This window comes from Typopeltis vanoorti, chromosome 10 (genome assembly GCF_054136105.1).
Source record: "Typopeltis vanoorti isolate ZY-2024b chromosome 10, IOZ_Tvanoo_1.0, whole genome shotgun sequence".
NCBI lineage: Eukaryota > Metazoa > Arthropoda > Arachnida > Uropygi > Thelyphonidae > Typopeltis > Typopeltis vanoorti.
Genome location: NC_143558.1, coordinates 39,866,642 through 39,885,335, shown reverse-complemented (window position 1 = coordinate 39,885,335; position 18,694 = coordinate 39,866,642). Strand labels below are relative to the sequence as shown.

The 18,694-nt window shown below is 36.2% G+C and overlaps 1 protein-coding gene across 2 annotated transcripts in view; it reads right to left on the bottom strand.

Annotated features, from left to right (window-relative positions):
* Window positions 1-381: 381 nt before the first annotated feature.
* mldr (mitochondrial ribonuclease P catalytic subunit) overlaps window positions 382-18,694 on the bottom strand; it is a 112,957-nt gene continuing 94,644 nt past the window's right edge. For both annotated transcript variants that reach the window (XM_090398952.1, XM_090398953.1), the window contains exons 6-7: window positions 16,662-16,857; window positions 382-626 (exon numbers count right to left, since the gene is read on the bottom strand). In XM_090398952.1, coding sequence (XP_090255078.1) covers window positions 498-626; window positions 16,662-16,857 — 325 coding nt within the window. In that variant the 3' untranslated portion in view covers window positions 382-497. The remainder of the gene's footprint in view (window positions 627-16,661; window positions 16,858-18,694) is intronic.

The following is an 18,694-nucleotide window of genomic DNA, read 5'->3' as shown; positions in this document are numbered from 1 at the left end:
ACTGATTTTCATTATTATTATTTTACATGCCTGACTTTGTTTTACTTGTATTTCATTTGATGTTTCAATATATAATGCATAACACCACACATGACTGGACTGTATTTTTTTTAAATAAATGAAATGGTAAAGAATTGTTTCTCTTTTGTTGGGGATAGGGTGTATACTAGCAGGGTCAAGTTAGGCATTTTCCGAATTTGACATGCTGAGCCTAAAAGGTTTGCCATCACTGTGTTAGGGCAAAATATGGATGAAATCAAGAATATAACTTCTCATAATGTGTAATTTACTACCCAACCCATTGGCAAATAAACTTGTTACTACTGCATACAATTTGAGTCATAAACCATTCTTATACTTTCATTTTTTTTTTTCTTTTTGCCAAATCGTTTTATTTAAAAATCATACAACTGCTTCTGTATAACATTTTTTCTCTCACTTGTTTTCTAAACATTTATCAACGATAAACTTTCTGCCATTAGTTTCAAACTCATTCTCTACTTTTTTCTGAGACATAACCATGTTTCTGGATGTTCATATGGGGTAAGTTCTTTACCATCATCATAAGGTATATGCCAGCCATCTAACATATTTCCTTGAATTGAAATACTGTACATCAGAGGCCCCTAATTTAAAAAAAAAAAAAAAAAAAAAAAGAATTAATAATTGCTATTAACTAAACAATTCTAAATATGGTCTGTTTAATATAATGACTAATGAAAGGAAAGCAATAAGTGGCATAAATAATGCAGGGTATCAAAACCCTGCAATGCAGGATTGTTAATGCAGAAACAAAACTTTTGGTTTAGGCCACATAATGGCCTAAAACAAAATTATTCTTGGCTAAAAAGTTTTTTTTTTTTTTTAATTACAACATGTTTGGATTATTTTCAGGAATCTTAAGACTTTTTTTTGCTACTAAGCATTCATATATGTTTCACTTAAAATGAGTAAGTATACTGCAATGACTTTACTATCTGATTTCATGAGCATATCAAGCATAGTTACCTCTCACTGTAATGAACACAATTATAGCAAACTCACTACAACAAACTACTTAAGGCTTGCAGGAACAATTTATTTCGAAGGAATTTCACTGCAGCAACCTTTCCATTGTAACAAAGTACAGCAGAGTGAACTCTGTAGAAATTAACATCTCTACAAGTCTAAAGGCCAACTGTACAAAGCAATGCTCCAAATAAAAAGGAACAAAAAAATTATGAACCTGCTGATTAAAGTAAGCAATTATGCTATCATCAAACAACAAATCAATCAGTTTTCATCAGAAAAGGTTATTACATCTAATGCGGATGGTGGTGTTAACAAACAGGGAAGTGGAATTCAGAACAGATTAGCAGGCTCAGGCCCAGAAAAGGTTGGAGGCTCTGTTTCAAATGCTGGATTATCCAAACAAAACATTTATCCAATTGACAGTCTGACACCTTACCAAAACAGATGGACTATTAGGGCAAGAGTAACAAACAAATCTGCCATTCGTACATGGAACAACTCAAGAGGAGAAGGAAAGCTGTTCTCTATGGATCTTCTAGATGAAAGTGGAGAAATTAGAGCAACTGCCTTCAATGAACAGTGTGATAAGTTTTTTAAGCTAATTGAGGCTAACAAGGTTTACTATATCTCCAAATGCACTTTGAAAACTGCCAATAAAAATTTTACATCTATCAAAAATGATTATGAAATGACTTTTAATAACAAATCAATCTATTATCTGTCAAGACGCCAAAATTATCAGATCTTATAATTCTGTCTTCTAGGGCACTTTTTACTGTATCAATCCACCTATATCTTAGTTTTCCTCTGGGTCTTTTTTCTGCCAACCTGGCAGAGAACACTTGTTTTCCTCTCCCATTCTGTTTAAGTGACCATAATATCTGAGATTAGCTCTGCTAACACATTCTTGGATGCTAACAATGTCAATTTCTTTCCTAACAGCCTCATATTTAATATGATAGTGCCATTGATACCATCTGTTCACTCCACTAATCCTTCCTCAAAAATCTAATATGAGGTCACCAGTCTTTAATCAACATTTTATTTCTAACCCAGCTCTCAGATCCCTAAATTAAAATTATTTTGAACACTGTCTTGTATACAGCTAATTTAGTGGTTTTGACAAATTTCTTTCTTATTCTATATAAATTTATTCAGCTGACTTCCTACCATACCAGCTTTACTAATTCTTTGTCTATTTCCATATTTAATTTACCAGCTTCACTAAAAATTGAGCATAAAGTAGATGAAATGTTTTATCTGTTCTAGAGGTTCTACATTCACGATGCAGTTGATGCTTTTTGTAAAAATTATCATAATTTAAAATTATGAATATTTTTACAAATTGTATGTGTTAGTATATTTTTAGTTTTGGTTCCGTAACACGTATTATTGGCACTTGCGATGTGCCCGTTATTGATATTATTATTGTCAAAATAAAATGTAAACCATTTGAAAATTGATATATTCTAGATTCTGATAATTGTGTTACTTCCAATCCTGTTATTGTAATTTGTAAAGACATTCTCATTATGTTAACAGAGACACATCAGCCATTATATGTAACTTCTTGCTTGCCATTTTACATGGAGTGCACATGCTCGCTGAGGAGTTGATGGGTGATTGACAGCGTTCAGTATCGGGGCAATGGAGAAAAAAAAAAAAAAAAAAAAAAAAAAAAAGAGAGAGCTAATGGAAGTTTAAGATTTACATGACAGTTGGAAAAATATTAATAGAAGATTCCGAAAAGGAATCGTAGAACTGTGAGTCTTTAAACTGGAGAAGTTGAGACTGTCAACAAGTATTTAGTAAATAAAAGAAGATAATGTACTCAATCTTCTAAGTGAATGTTTGAGGAAACACTGAATGGAAAGTTTCATCTCTCTTAAGGATGTCGGATCTATTTGTTATTTCTACTGAAAAGGTGACGGAATTAGCTGAACTTAGATATGTTGTTTATGAAGTAGTAGAAGAAACTTTTTTCCCCCCTCTTCTCTGATATAGTAAATTGTGCAGCAAATAGAACTGCAAGAGGTAAGAGTATTTATACTTCAGTGAGACAGGAGAAATAATATTGTATGCTACATAAGGGAGATAAAAAAAAAGATCCCATGGAAAAGAAGAAATTTTTTTTAATATTTTTGGAGATGCCCTTACAAAGAAACCGACTCTGATGAAAATTGTTGTTGTTATATAAACAAGGTGTTTAATCTGGAATTTTTAAATAAATAAATTGGTAAAGTGACTCTACTCCAATCATTAAGTATATGTCAAACAATCCAATAATAGAATGAGTCAGAGGAGGAGGAATGATTTTATTATTTTGGATAAGAAAATCTCTAAAGTGTAGATTTAGAATTCCTTGTATCAAGTTATTTTATTTATTTTATTTTTTGTTGAAAGTTTATTTTTCACTTGGCTAGAGTATAATAAATTTAGTTTAATCCTTTATCCAAGTGTGAGCAAACAAAGTTTGTGCCTGAAAGTATCTTCAGGACTGGGTTAAGGTGGTACAACACCAGGGCAACTCGTTGCAAAGGTGGAGCAAGATACCAACACTCCTATCTCAGTATCTCCTATAATGTAAAACACATCTCCTTGCGGATATGTCTAATGTTATGCATTAAGGGAAGGGCCACTACCCAGACTAGTTTCGACCCTTATTGAGGTCTCTTCAGTGGGAGCCAAGCCCAAGTGGAGATATCAGGCAGAAGCATTAGCAGGTCATCTCTACCTATAGGAATTGCTTATAGGTAGTGTGAGCAAACTTTGTTTGCTCACACTTGGATAAAGGATTAAACTAAATTTATTATACTCTAACCAAGTGAAAAATAAACCTTCAACATCTTTCTCTAAATCCAGAGTAAATTATTAAAAAAGGGTGGCACACCAATTGGCAATTCCTATAGGTGGAGATGACCTGCTAATGCTTCTGCCTGATATCTCCACTTGGGCTTGGCTCCCACTGAAGAGACCTCAATAAAGGTCGAAACTAGTCTGGGTAGTGGCCCTTCCCTTAATGCATAACATTAGACATATCTGCAAGGAGATGTGTTTTGCATTATAGGAGATACTGAGATCTGGGTAGTGGCCCTTCCCTTAATGCATAACATTAGACATATCCGCAAGGAGATGTGTTTTGCATTATAGGAGATATTGAGATAGGAGTGCTGGTATCTTGCTCCACCTTTGCAACGAGTTGTCCTGGTGTTGTACCACCTTAACCCAGTGCTGAAGATACTTTCAGGCGCAAACTTTGTTTGCTCACACTTGGATAAAGGATTAAACTAAATTTATTATTGTATCCAGTTAATTTTGTAGTTAGTTAATTTGATTTAAAGTGAATATATTGTTTTAGTTTTTATTAAGTGTGTATATTTTTATATTTTTTGTATGTGGTCTTGAGTCAGTGATTTTCTGAATTCTAAAGGAAACAGTTAAAAGTCACAGCATTGGAATTGAACCCTTGTGTAAATAATAAAAAAAAACACTCAGAGTATAAAACCATTCTTTACAGAGATTAACAATTGTATTACACTTTCAATGTTTCTGCCTAATTTCAAAGTCTTTGTCTTGTTATTGCAAATTTATTACAACAGTTATACTTTTGTACTGGATTTATTTAAAAGTATAACATCATCTGCATAAAGTAAACAGCTGAGATCAACATCTCCAATTTTGATATCAGGTTTAACACTGCTTTCCTTCATGTAATCCATATAGATAATGAATAACAGGGGGGGATAATGTACATCCTTGTCTGACACCAGATTTAACATCAAACCATCTTCCTGTACTTCCTTCAATTCTAACTGCTGACTTACAACTGAAATAAAGATAAGTATTGCTTGATATAATGCCCCATTCACACCTTATAACTGTAGCGTTTCGAATAGCTTTTTTCTTGGCACCTATGCTTTTTCCAGATCTACAAAACTTAAATACAGATCATTGTTATATTTCCACAATTTCTCAACTATTTGTTGTAAAGTGAAAATCTGATCCTGACAGCCACTATTTGGCCTGAATCTAGCTTGTTCTTCCCCAAGCTTCTCTTCCACAATACTTTTCATCTATTTTTCAAGGATATTTGCATAAATCTTACTACAGCACTTAGAAGGAAAATACCTCTGTAATTCTCACATTCAGTTTTATTTCCCTTTTTATATATGGTATTATGAAAGCTCTACTCCAATCATCTGTAATTTGTCTCTCTGTCCAGGCCTTCTAGACTATGCAGTGCAGCCACTTCAAAACTTTTATACCTCCATACTTGAACATTTCTGGTCAAATGTCATCTACTCCCACACCTTTCCACATTTCAGGCATCTGATGGCTTTTTCCTGATTGCATGTCTGTTGAGTGTTTTTTACCATTGTGCTGTCACTGCTTGTTTCACTTAGCAATTTTTCAAAGCAATTACTCCATATGTTTCTTGGTGTGTCTGTGCAATTTTTGCGTGTTTTCTGTTATTTTAATTATTATTTTTAAGAAAAGATAGCGTACACATGGCACCGATAAAGAAAAAAATGGCGGCCAGGTCGCCATGTTTGTTTAAGAGTTTTGATGTAAACGAATTTATGCAATGTGCTGTCTGTGAGATGTATGACTTGCGAAGAGCGGTGGGAGTCTGGTTAGAAAGTGATAGTGGAGTTAATACGTGTAGAAAGTGTAAAGAGAATGAGGACTTCAAGCGTGTTTCATGTGTCGAGAGTGATATCATTAACAATAGTCAGAATGTAGAAAATGGCAGTGTGCTAGAGAATTGCGTGGTAGTGCCAGATAGGTGTGAGAGCGTCGTTGAATGTGTAAATGAAGGTAGAAACACAGAAAGAATGGATGATTTGATCGATAATGAAAATGGTGAGATAAATGCGAGTACCGAAATTGCCCTTTTGAATGGTGCTATACACAGAGCTAAAAGACAACTGGAGCGTATGGAAAAATGTGTGTTGAATGTACCGACAAATAACCGGCAGAAGTCTGTGATGGCAAATAATAGAATATTCGTAAACGTCAATAAAATGAAGGAGCGAGTGCTGTATGGGGATTCGCTATTAAGAGGCATAATAATTGAGAGTTTAATGAAGTCGTACCAGCCGGGTGCGAACATAAAGGACGTCAGCGAATCTATTCGACTGCAAAAACAGAGGGTGAAAGAGATGATAATCGTGGCAGGAAGGAATGATTTGAAAGAGGACAAAATGGAAATGATAGAGGATGTGAGGGAGTTGTTTGAGGTAGCAAGAGAGAAGAGTGAGAGAGTTAGGATGGTGAGTATCTTACCGCGGTATGACAGCGAGGTGTTTAGAAGGAGGGCCATAATTGCCAATGACTTTATGCGTGGGTTATGCATGGAGAGTGGTGTGGAATTTGTGGATGTGTGGAATGAGTTCGATGGGCGAAAGGACTTATATAAGATGGATGGGTTACATTTGAATGGAGTTGGTGTAGGAGACTTGAAAGAGTGTTGATGAATGATGTGGAAGTGGATGTACAGACTCAGGGATACTAGATTTATTAAGAGGCGGGGGGGAGTAGACATGCAGACTTTAGGGAGGGCAGTTAAGTATATGAATGAGTATATTATGCCCGAGCGAGTACGATGGACAACAAATCAGAATGGGATAGTTAGTATAAGGCATCAAAGTAGGGATGGGACAAAGGCTTCTGCGATTCATGTACACTAATGCCAGGAGTATTAGGAACAAGAAGGAAGAGTTTTTGGCCATGGTTGGCACTTCCAGGCCACAGGTTGTCGGTATTAGTGAAACATGGCTGACAGAAGATGATAAAGCTAGTGGGATTGAATGCGACGGGTATAGCGTGTTCAGGAGTGACAGGGTGAATAAAAAGGGGGGAGAATTATTATTGATGATAGCTGATGAGCTTCAGCCAAGGAGTATAGAAGTTGAACTGCAGGATGGGGAAAAAAGCACATTTGAGGCTGTTTGGTGTGAGATAGAATCTAGCAGAACAAAATATACAATTGGGTGCTGCTATAGACCGGGTGATGGAGTGGATGGTGGGGATAGTATGCATAAGCAAATAGAAGAAATGAGTGGAAGAAGGGTAATTATTATGGGTGATTTCAATTATGGTAACATTGACTGGAAAGAGGAGAGGGAACATGGGAGGAAGAAATTGGATTTTATGCGGTTATTAAGGGACAACTATCTACGGCAACATGTATTGGAAAATACCAGGGGGCAGAGAGTGCTGGACCTAGTAATTGCAAATGAGAATGTAGCTGTAACGAACATGACCATGTTGCCACCAACTGGCGAGAGTGACCATAAGGTCATGACTTGGGAGGTGGCTAAAGGAGTCGAATCTACAATTAAGACAGGGTACATGTGGAATTACCGGGCTGGTAAGTATGACAAGCTTAGGTATGTGCTTGGCTCAATGCCATGGCATGTAAAACTGCAAGGGCTGGATGTTGATAGTGTAAGGGAGGTGGTTAAGAACTGTTTGCAGGAGGCAATGGTTGACTGTATACCAAGAGTCCGAATAATAAATCAAGTAGGGGTTAAATGGATGAATAACACTATTAAGCTTGAGCTGCAAAAAAAGAAACAATTGTGGAGGGAATTTAAGGAGAAGGGTGACCATCAGGTGCAGGAACAGTATAAAGCTCAGGCCAGGATGGTAAAAAGGGTGGTAAGAAAAGCAAAAGCAGATTACGAAAGGAAATTGGCCACGCAGGCTAAAGAGAATCCCAAACAGTTTTTTCAATATGTTGCAAGTAAAAGGAAAAATGCTCATGGTAGAATGATCTTAAAAAATGCTGAGGGTAGGGAGGTAACTGAATTAGTCGATATTGTGGAATTACTGAGTGAGCACTTTGCAAGAGTATATCATCCAGGTGGTGACTTTGCAGGAATGAAAGAACCAACAGCTTATACTGGAATTGTGATGAATGAAGTAGAGGTAACTAGTCTATTACAGAACCTCAATGTCAATACATCTGTGGGATTGGATGGTATACCAGCTCGTGTCGTAAGTGAAGCGGCGAAAGAATTGTCAGTGTCCTTGACCATTTTGTTTAATTTGAGCCTCAGGACTGGGTCAGTCCCAAGGGGGTGGAAAGAGGGAAAAATAGTTCCACTGCACAAAGGTGGTTCCAAGGCTGCTGTTGAAAATTACCGGCCAATCAGCATAACAGGAATCATTATCAAGGTATTAGAGAAAATAGTCAAGAGGAAAATACAAGATTGGATAGAAGAAAATGGGATACTGTATCAGGGACAGCATGGTTTTGTGAAGGGTAGGTCATGCCTCAGTAACTTGCTCACGTATTATAACACAGTGACGGCTGAACTGGATAAGGGTAATGGGTTTACAGTGATTCTACTGGACCTTGCTAAGCCTTTGACAGGATACCACATGGAATTCTAATCAGTAAATTGCAGCATATGGGAATGGACATAGGGTTGGTGAGATGGATAGGAGGGTGGTTGACAGAGAGATATCAGAGGGTGGTTTACTCAGGAGTAGAGTCCACAAGACGGCCTGTGACTAGTGGTGTACCACAAGGATCTGGTCTTGGACCACTGCTGTTTAATTTGTTCATAAATGATATAGGAAAGGATCTGAGAGGAACAGTTCATTTGTTTGCAGATGATGCGAAGTTGGGTAGGGCAATAGTGAATGCAGATGACATCAAAATTTTGCAGGATGATTTGGATAGATTGGAGGTAAGGAGAATGGATGTCAATTTAATGTGGCAAAATGTAAGGTTATGCATTTTGGGATGAAAAGATTGCCTGCAGTTTACTGAATTGGTGGAACCGTGCTCCAGGAAATTGATGAGGCACGAGATTTAGGAGTGTTGGTGGATAAGGAATTGAAATTTAGGGGACACATTGCAAAAGTGGCCAAATCATCTCATCAAATCACTTGGTTGCTGAAGAATACATTGACAAGCAGAGACAAGCAGGTTATTGTTCCTCTGTATCGAGCCTTGATAAGACCCCATCTCGACTACTGTGCTCAGATTTGGTCACCTAGGTTTCTTCTTGATGGGGAGGAGGTGGAGAGGATCCAGAGGCAAGTGACCAAGATGATAGCAGGTCTGTGGAATGAACCGTATGAGAACAGGTTGAGGATTTGTGGGTTGCAAAAATTGGTTGATAGGCGGAGGAGGGTAGATATGATTGAGACATTCAAATTACTGAAGGGTTTCTATAAAATTAATTCAGAAGATATTTTTGAGAACAGGGCTGGTTGTGGGAGGACTAGGGGACATCCATGGAAACTGGGCAAAAGTGTGGTTAGTAAAGGTGTTAGAGCTGGGTTCTTGACTTTTAGAGTAGTGAATGAGTGGAATGCGCTCCCTGAGTCTGTGGTGGATGCTGTGACAGTGAATGAGTTTAAGGCGAGGTATGATAGATACTGTATGAATGTCGAATAGTTGTGATGAATATGATTTGGGGCCTCCCTCGATGAGTTTAATGACTCCCTGGAGTTGCCCGTAATAATAGTAATAGTAATATATCAAGGATATCTTTTTCTCTAGTTTTTGTGTCACCTTTATCATCTCTGATTTCTTTCGCAACATTCTTTCCTCAATTTCTGAGCTTTTTCAACAGCCTCCAGAATATTTTGCCACCTTTCTGACATTTATTTTCTACGTTCTTACCAAAGTCTTTCCATGACCTTTGTTTAGCTATTTTTACACAGTGTTTAGCTTTGTTACTCTCTTTGTATTCTCTAACAGCACAAGAAATAAGAAGCCTGAATATAACATTTTGTATTTATTGCTCAGAAAGATCTCACCAGTTTTTGTCTTTTTTTTGTTTCAGTCACCCCTATTATGTCGAGCTAGTATTTATCTAATTCCTCAGCTAGCTCAATTTCTTTGTCATTCTGGCTTCTTATGTTGATAGTACCAATCTTTAACTCTGGCGATGTTGAGTTGGGGTGTGTTTTCAGATTTGTTCCAGTAGCTGACTTTTTGCTGTTCGGCCTAGTTCCCTGGTAAAAATAACGAGGTTCTTGTTTAACCGGGTGAAGCCCCAGCTGGCACGAAATTTTGTCATGTTGTACCATCGTTTTGTATTTTGGTTTAATTTGGTTGGCTAAATCCCAAATTGCCAGCCCCATTCTCGTTCATTCAGTATTCAGGTAGATACCTAATATGGTACACCACAAGAATGTGAGGAATGATCATTAGGTCATTAGCCCTGGTTGGTTCTCTGCATTCCTTGAAAGACTATGTTGGAGGTCTTCTCTCCGTTATACAGATTTTAACTTTAGGCATCCCTTATAATATTTCTGTATGTCCAACAATCATTAGGGCTTATAAAGAAATAAAATGACTTCCTTATCTCTAAGGTTTGTCTCAGCACTGCAATTAACTTCTGAGTTGTATTTGCAATCTTGGCTTTAGGGCACCTGAACTTCAAATTTCTATCTACTAAAAGTAGTGGTAAATTTCTTCTAGCATAATCCTGCCAATGGATATCTGATTACACCAAAGTGCATACCTTTACATTTACTAAAAGTGGAATAAGAGTCATTTTCATATGCCCACAATTCCAGCTTATTCAAATCATTCTATAAGTACTCCTGATTATCTTGACTATTATTGCATTGTTGGCAAAAAGCTGTACATCTCCTGTTAAATCTTTCCCAATGTCAATAATATAAGACTGAATAAGAATGGACAAGGACTAGTACCTGACGTACACCACTGGTCGTGTTAAGTCTTGGAGACCCCCCTCCCCCCAAACCACTTTTTTGATGTCTATCAGTCAGCCATCCTCTTATCCAAACTAGTAGTTTATAATTCAATCCCATATCTTCCAACTTATCAACAGCCCTCCATGGAATCCTGGAATCAAAAGCTTTAGCCAAATTTAAAAGTAGCATGGTGTATTTATGTCTCTTGTTTAATACAACAGCCACATTATGCAGCTTCATTATTCATTTCTTAATTGGTAACACTGCTTTGAAGATAATTAGTTATTAATTGTAAAACATCAGTAGGAGTTTAAAATAAAGTGTATTTGCTACATATGTATTCAATCTGGTTCTAATAACCAGCACACTTTTCTCTCTCAGTATATCTCCTTGTTTTGTATTATTCTAGGCCCTTCATGGAAAGTTAAGATTGTCATTTGACAGTTCATTCTAATAAACATAATACATGGCACTATATCTTAACTGTGAACTCATTCTATTATTCCTACATTCTATCTACTGATTTAAATTAGTAGACAAAATGAAAAAATAAATAAAATTGACTAATTTCCTTTGTTTTCTCAACATCCCACATTTATGACTATTTTGTGGAATAACTACATGCAGAGTAACTACATTTTACATTGTAAACATAATTTCAGTTAAACCTAAAATTATTAACTCCAAGTATCACTCTCAGAAGGAGGTTTTAACAGTAATTCCACACAGGAAGGAAGAAAGATATATATATATATATATATATATATATATATATATATATATATATATATATATACTATCAAATGCAGAGGAGAGTGAAGGGAATAACTAATACAAATTCTGATGAAAATTGAGTAGGGAAATATTTGCAAACCAACCTAATTTCACACTTCTTTAGTGAGCCAATGATTTTTAGGGAGGACTTAAGGACACTACTCCAGATGTGAGAACAGTATTTGATAGTTGGAGAGATCTGTCATTTTTTTATAAAGCTAACAGTAGTGTAGAGGGTAAGGAATACCCAGAGTGAAAGAAATTTGTTGGATGTTGATATGATAATAGTTGTGATGTGTTTATGCAAAGATGGAAGGTTAGGTTAGAAGAGATTTCCCAATAAGAGAAATCTCTTCATATTGAGAGATGCGGATGCTGTTAAAAATAAGACTAGAATAAAATGTTCTTTTTTTGAGAGAAAAATTTGATAGCATTACAGTTAATAAAGTTATCAGAACCTCACTGAAGAATGGTTTAGAGAAAATTTAGGGTTGTAGAAGTGGATAATATAAAAATTATACTTGCTAAGTTTGTCATATGAAAAAGCAGAATACAATATACATTAGCAAACTGTGAAATTGGATATGGAATTAACTGAGGAGGTTATGATGCACAAAATGAAGACAGATGGTGAAAGTATAATGTCTGTGATGCTACTCTTATTTACAGAGTTTACAAAAGACAAATCATGAGTGGGGAGGGAAGGGGCTCAGTTAACATGTCTTTGTGCATACCTGATTAAACACTTCAGAGATATTCAGAAGTCTCTCCAGTTTATACAAAACTGAGTGACAACACAAGCAAGCAGGATATATCAATTGACAGTGATGAAATTCATAATGGAGATCATTTATTCATTAAGAGGTTTCCAGATGCATCAATATGATGTAAATAAAGAGATTAATAAAAATAAGCAATTAAAACCTGACAAGTTTCATAAGTCATAAGACTTACATCATTAGGGGTAAGGGGTACTGACACAGAAAAGTTTTACACAAGAAACTTTTCTGTACCAGTACCCCCTGATGATGTAAGTCTTATGATTTATGAAACTCGTCAGGTTTTAATTGCTTATTTTTATTAATCTCTTTATTTACATCATAATGTGGTCTCACTACTGAAAGCTTCCCACAGGAATTTGTGTTTGGAAATTTTCAGGATGCAGAATAGTTTGTTATCCTTGAATTTACCCTGGATAAATTCAAGAAGCAGAAACTTTTAGAATGATCCAGCTGTCAGGACTAGGAGAGGAGAAAAAATCAAAAGGTGGGAGGGGCAATGAATGTTATGAGACTGTGATGATATAAGTACACCTAGAATTACAATGGCCAACAGATGAGAGTAAATATTTGAGCTCATTCTATGAGAGAAGAAATAACCACTACCTTTCATTTTGAACTGCCTAGAAGACAACAACATCTATACTCAGAACAAACAAATTTTGCATTGTAAAAATATACAAATATCCAAACCCAAAATAAACAAACAGTGGATAACCCAAGAAATCATAGCTACCATAGAAGAGAAAAGAGAGGCCAAGATACTTGTAAACCAACAAAACAATGAAGAGAATAGAGAAAAATACAGAGCACACTAAAAAATAAAGTTGATAACCTATGCAAAAAAGCCAAAGAAATATGGTTAGAAGAAAAAGCTAAGAAATGCCAAGAAGCATACCAACAAAACAACCTAAACAAAAGTTTTCCATGATACTGTAAGAGAAATTACAAAGGAATTCTCAGCAAAAGCAGTAACAATGATAAACAACAAGATGACTGAAACTGGGAATATTGAATATATAAGAAAAATCTGGTCAAACTATTTTAAGACTATCTTCCACCAAGAAACAAAACTATAATACCAACAACAGAAGAAAATAATGATCACCCAAAAATTTTACAAGAAGAAGTTAGATATGCAATAAAAAAGATGAAAAACAATAAAGCACCAGGCGTTGATACTATCCTTACTGAACTGTGGTCATATGGAGGCAGCATATCAATAGAATATTTAACAACCCTATTCAATAAAATACTACAAACAGGAGAGATCCCAGATGACTGGAGAACTGGAAAGATCATCCCGATATACAAGAAAGGAGACAAAAGAGACTGCAGAAATTACAGACCAATCAATTTACTCCCTCACACCTATAAAATATTCATAAGAATTATACAAAATAGATTAAAAAACACCTATGAAGAAATGATAGGCATAGAACAAGCTGGTTTCCGAGGAAACTATTCATTCAACAATAGACCAAATTTTCACATTGCACCAACTAACAGAGCTCAGCTGGGAAAACCATAAAGAACTATATTGTTGTTTTGTGGACTTTAAACAAGCTTTCAATAACATCAACAGAGAAATCCTTCTTAAAATTCTACTAGAAAAAGCAATAGACAAATATATAATACAGTTTCTGATAAAATATTACTCTAAGACAAATGCAATAATTAAAAAAGGACAAACTCACAACAGAACCCATAGAGATCCAAAAAGGAGTAATGCAAGGATGCCCATTATCCCCATGCCTATTCAACATATATCTAGAAGAAGTTGTAAAGAAGGCAATAGACAATGAGCCTGGAATCAATGTCAATGGTTTAAACATAAATAATATCAAATATGCAGATGATCTCGTATTTCTTGCAAGAACCCCAAATGAACTACAAAAGTTGATCAACAAGCTAAATGAAACCTGTAAAACATATGACATGACAATAAATATACAAAAGACAAAAGTGATAAAAATAGAAACGGAACTACCATCTCAGCCACCCTAAACGGAGAACAAATAGAACAAGTAGACAACTTCATATACCTTGGATCAAAACTAACAGAAACAATACATGAACTCAAAACAATCAAACACAGAATAGCGATAGGATGGACCACCATGGGAAAATTACAGAAAATCTGGAAAACAAACAAGATATCTAAGCAAGCCAAAATCAAATTATATGAAGCAATAATCATATCAACAGTCACCTATGGAGCAGAAGCATGGACAGTTAAAAAAAGAGAGGAGAAAAAACTGCTGGCATTTGAAATGAAATGCTTAAGAAAAATAAATAGAACAAGTTGGATAGAAAAGAAAACAAACATCACAGTCAGACAAGAACTATTGTATAAAAAGACAATAATAGAAAAAATTAGAAAACAGCAACTGAGATGGTTTGGACACACTGTACACATGGACGCAGACAGACTTCCTAACGTCCTAATCAATACTTTTCCAACTGAAAAAAGAAGACCCGGAAGACCAAGAATTACCTGGCTAAAATTAATAAAGAACATCTTGGGATGCAGAACATATAAGGGACTTTTTCGAACAGCAAGGAATAGAGAAGACTGGAAGATCCTGCTCTAGAGGACTCAACCCGTCTTAGACGGAAAAGAAGAAGAAGAAAAATATACACTAAATCAATTGTGAGGATTAGATGAAGAATATTTGGAAAATGGTTAGGATTATCTGATATTCATGTGAATAATTTATGTGAATTGAATAACAGATGCCTTGGTATCTATATTCACTGGACTAGTGTAGTTGGAAAAGCAAAGTTGGTATGGAGAAAATCAAGATTTAAAGAGAGAAGATGAAATAAAGTTTATAATGGTTAGTGGAATCAGACAACCTGGTCAGCTAATATCCTTATACCTCCGCTCCCACCACCATAATGCAGTACAGGTTTCCAACCATTCATGCATGGAACTGACATTAAAAAAAAAAAAAAAAAAAAAGAGGTATTACTAAGTTAGAATCTCTTTCTAAAACATAAATATCAATGTCAAATGTGAAATGATTGAAGAAACTCAAGTTTGCTAGGAAAATTTGGTGTGGTTTAAAGACTGTATATGGGAACAACATCACTGTGGTTGAAACCAAGGTTATGTGTATCTATGAAGGATCAGGAAAGTTTGCCTTTTATTACATGTAATGAATACACATATTATAAATGGATTTTTCACTTAGCCAAATGTATAAGAGAATTTCATCCAATCCCCCCCTCTCCACCTATAAATCATAGGTGGGGGATGTGTGTGTGTGTGTGGGGGGGGGGAGAATGGATGAAATATAAACCTATAAATCATAGCCTCAGCATCTCTGCATATTCACACCTACATATACACATTGAAATAATGGTAACAAGATTATTATTACCATATGGTATCTCCATGGAGTCCAGTGACTCATCGTGGGAGACCTACACTAATGTTCATACAAAACCTATCATACCTTTCCTTAACTTATTTACTGTCAGGACACTCACATCTAATTCTGGCAATCCATTCCGCTTGTACACCACTCTTCACGCAAAAAATCTAGTCCACACACCCTTACTAACCACACTCTTTCACAGCTTCCGCAGATGATCCTTAGGTTCTCTGACTATTTGTCATATATTGAAAAATTTCCTTTACATCAGTTTTATAAAACCCTTTAATATCTTGTAAGTTTCTATCATGACCCCTCTTTTCCACCTATCAACTAAACTTTGTAACCCACACACCTTCCCCTATTCTTATAGCGAGCATTCCACATATCTGTTAGCAGTTTGGTCACTCGTCTCTGAATCCTCTACCACCTCCTGATCCACCTAGAGCCCCCAGATGACAAATCTGTGCACAGTATTCAAGATGCAGCGAATCATAACCTCATAAAGATCAGTATCTTTCCTTTGGTCTGACAGTTAAATGATTGCTGGCTAAAAGATATACTAACAGATCCACTAACATAAAGGTACTGACCGAGGATTTGGATGCTATATACCATTAGAAATCAAATTTCAGCATACTCAGATTATTCTTGTATGGCCATTAGTTCCATTAGTACATTGCAGACTTCCCAGGTTTACATGTTTAGCCAGATTTAGCCTAATGAGGCACTCTGAAATGCAATCTACAGACTCTGCCCGTTCTTTTTTGGATCCATTTAATCCAATTGTACTAGACTCATATTAACTGTGTCACTGTGATATTAACTGATACTAGACTGATATTGCATGAAATAGTTTTAACAAAGAGCAAAAAATAACATTTGAATCTCATCATCATATTTGTAGCTATATCATTACAATCATTATCACACCATCTCACAGATAGCCTTCCTAGAAATGAGGCATTAGTCTTCAAACAGTGAAAAAAAAATTAACATTAAAGTGAAATTACAAAATGAGCATTCCTACCTGATATATTAATTTTCGAGTGTGTTTATTAAAGAATGGATAAATCTGATGCGATTGTTGCCACCGAGCAAAAGATTTATGTAATTTTGAGGACTTCAATTTTTCACAATGATTTCGCATAAGATCTTGTGATACAAACACTGTATTTAACCCACCAGCCATTGTAGCAGATATGAGGAATGGATCATCTTTTGATCTACATTAAAAAAAAAAAAAAAAAGAATTAGTGAATATTAAGTAACAGATCAAATTACTTTCAACTATGATGCTGAATTTCACACACACACACACACACACACACACACACACACACACACACTCTCTCTCTCTCTCTCTCTCTCTCTCTCTTTGTGTAACTAAAGTTTTCTGTGAATTCTTTAGAAATGTTGAAACACACATTTTATCTATTTTTTTTATTGATAGAGATATATTATAATCATTTATTCATTAATCCTCCCTTCCATCTCTTGCAATACTGGATCTGCTTGGCACATGTTTCATTATTATGATTACCTCGCAATTATCCAGGTCTGTTGGGAAATTATTTTCTGGTAAGTGAACTGAGGATATGGAGACCAACTGAATGTACAGTTACATTGTGCTCCAGAATCAGCTGAAATGCTAACCTATTCAAGAATGGAATAAATGAAGAAAGGGTTCTTTGAAGGTCAGAGAAATGAGAGACTATTGCATTGTTACTCCTTTCACAGAAACAACACAGACAGAACCAACCAAACAAAAACAAATGGAGAGTATTTTCATTGATTCCAAATTCACATGTTTTAAGCTTATAAAAGATAATCCTATTTAGATTTTAAGTTTCTTTTCTTGTTACAGTTTTAAAATCAGAAGCGTAACAGTTTTACTTATAAATCAGTGTGATGTATCCAAAAGAAGCAGGAAAAAAAAATTATATCAGCAAATAATAATAAATGAGTAAATAAGGTAAATTGTACAGTGCAGAATTTTAAGGTCTGTTTTACAAAATACCTATTAGATTCCTTTTGACTTTCTGTCCATCCATATTCAAGTTATTTCAGAATTTCAATAAAATTTGTCTGGAAACAAGACCAACAAGTGTACAAAGCAAATATGAACTATACACTCAATGGACAAAACATTAGAGATACCTACCTAATAGCGTGTTGGTCCACCTCTAGAGCAAATAACAGCCTGTACTCTCTGAGGCATTGAACCCACCAGATGCCAGAGGCGATCTGGTGGATTCAATTGTCCACAGCACCTTAGACGTCAGTCCAGGATACATGGATTTGATGTCTTGCTCAACAACATCCCAGAGAGATTCGATTGGATTTAAATCTGGGGACCTTGGGGGGGGGGCACTGGATGGTCCCAAACTTAGATGAGTGTTTCTCAAGCCAGTTGTGGCCCAGTAGGGCAATGCATTGTCCTGCTGAAGACCATCGGCTGCAGGATGCACAAAGGCCATGAAAGTATGTAGGTGATCAGCCAGCATGTTTTGGTAGCTCGCAGCATTTAAGGACCTCTACAGATACACTAATGCATCACATGAGAAGGCTCCCCAAACCATCACAGAGCCACCACCTTGAACAGAGCTGACCTGGCACAATGGGGCCATGGCCTCATGCTGTCGGTGCCGCACCTTCCCGTCAGCTCAGTACAACTGATAACAGGATTCATCAGGCCACATGACTCTGGTTCACTCTGCAGAGGTCCAGTTTTTTGATGGTCCTGACACCAGGTGAGGTGCAATGTCCAACGATGAGCTGTCAACAGTGCTACATGATTAAGGCATTGGCTCCCGTAGCCCATGGTGTGCAGGGAATGCCATACTGTTCACTCACTGATGCTGCTTGGACCTCGGACAATGAAACTGGATGTGAATTGTGCTGTCATTGCCCTGTGGTTGGTCTGTACAAGCTTGGACAGTATGTTAACCCCCAGTCATGAAAAGTGTGTGGTCAGCCACCACTTGCTTGCTGGGCACTGGTATATCCATTGATGGTATATACACGCATGGTAAACCCTTGATACGGTTGCCATAAAGAACC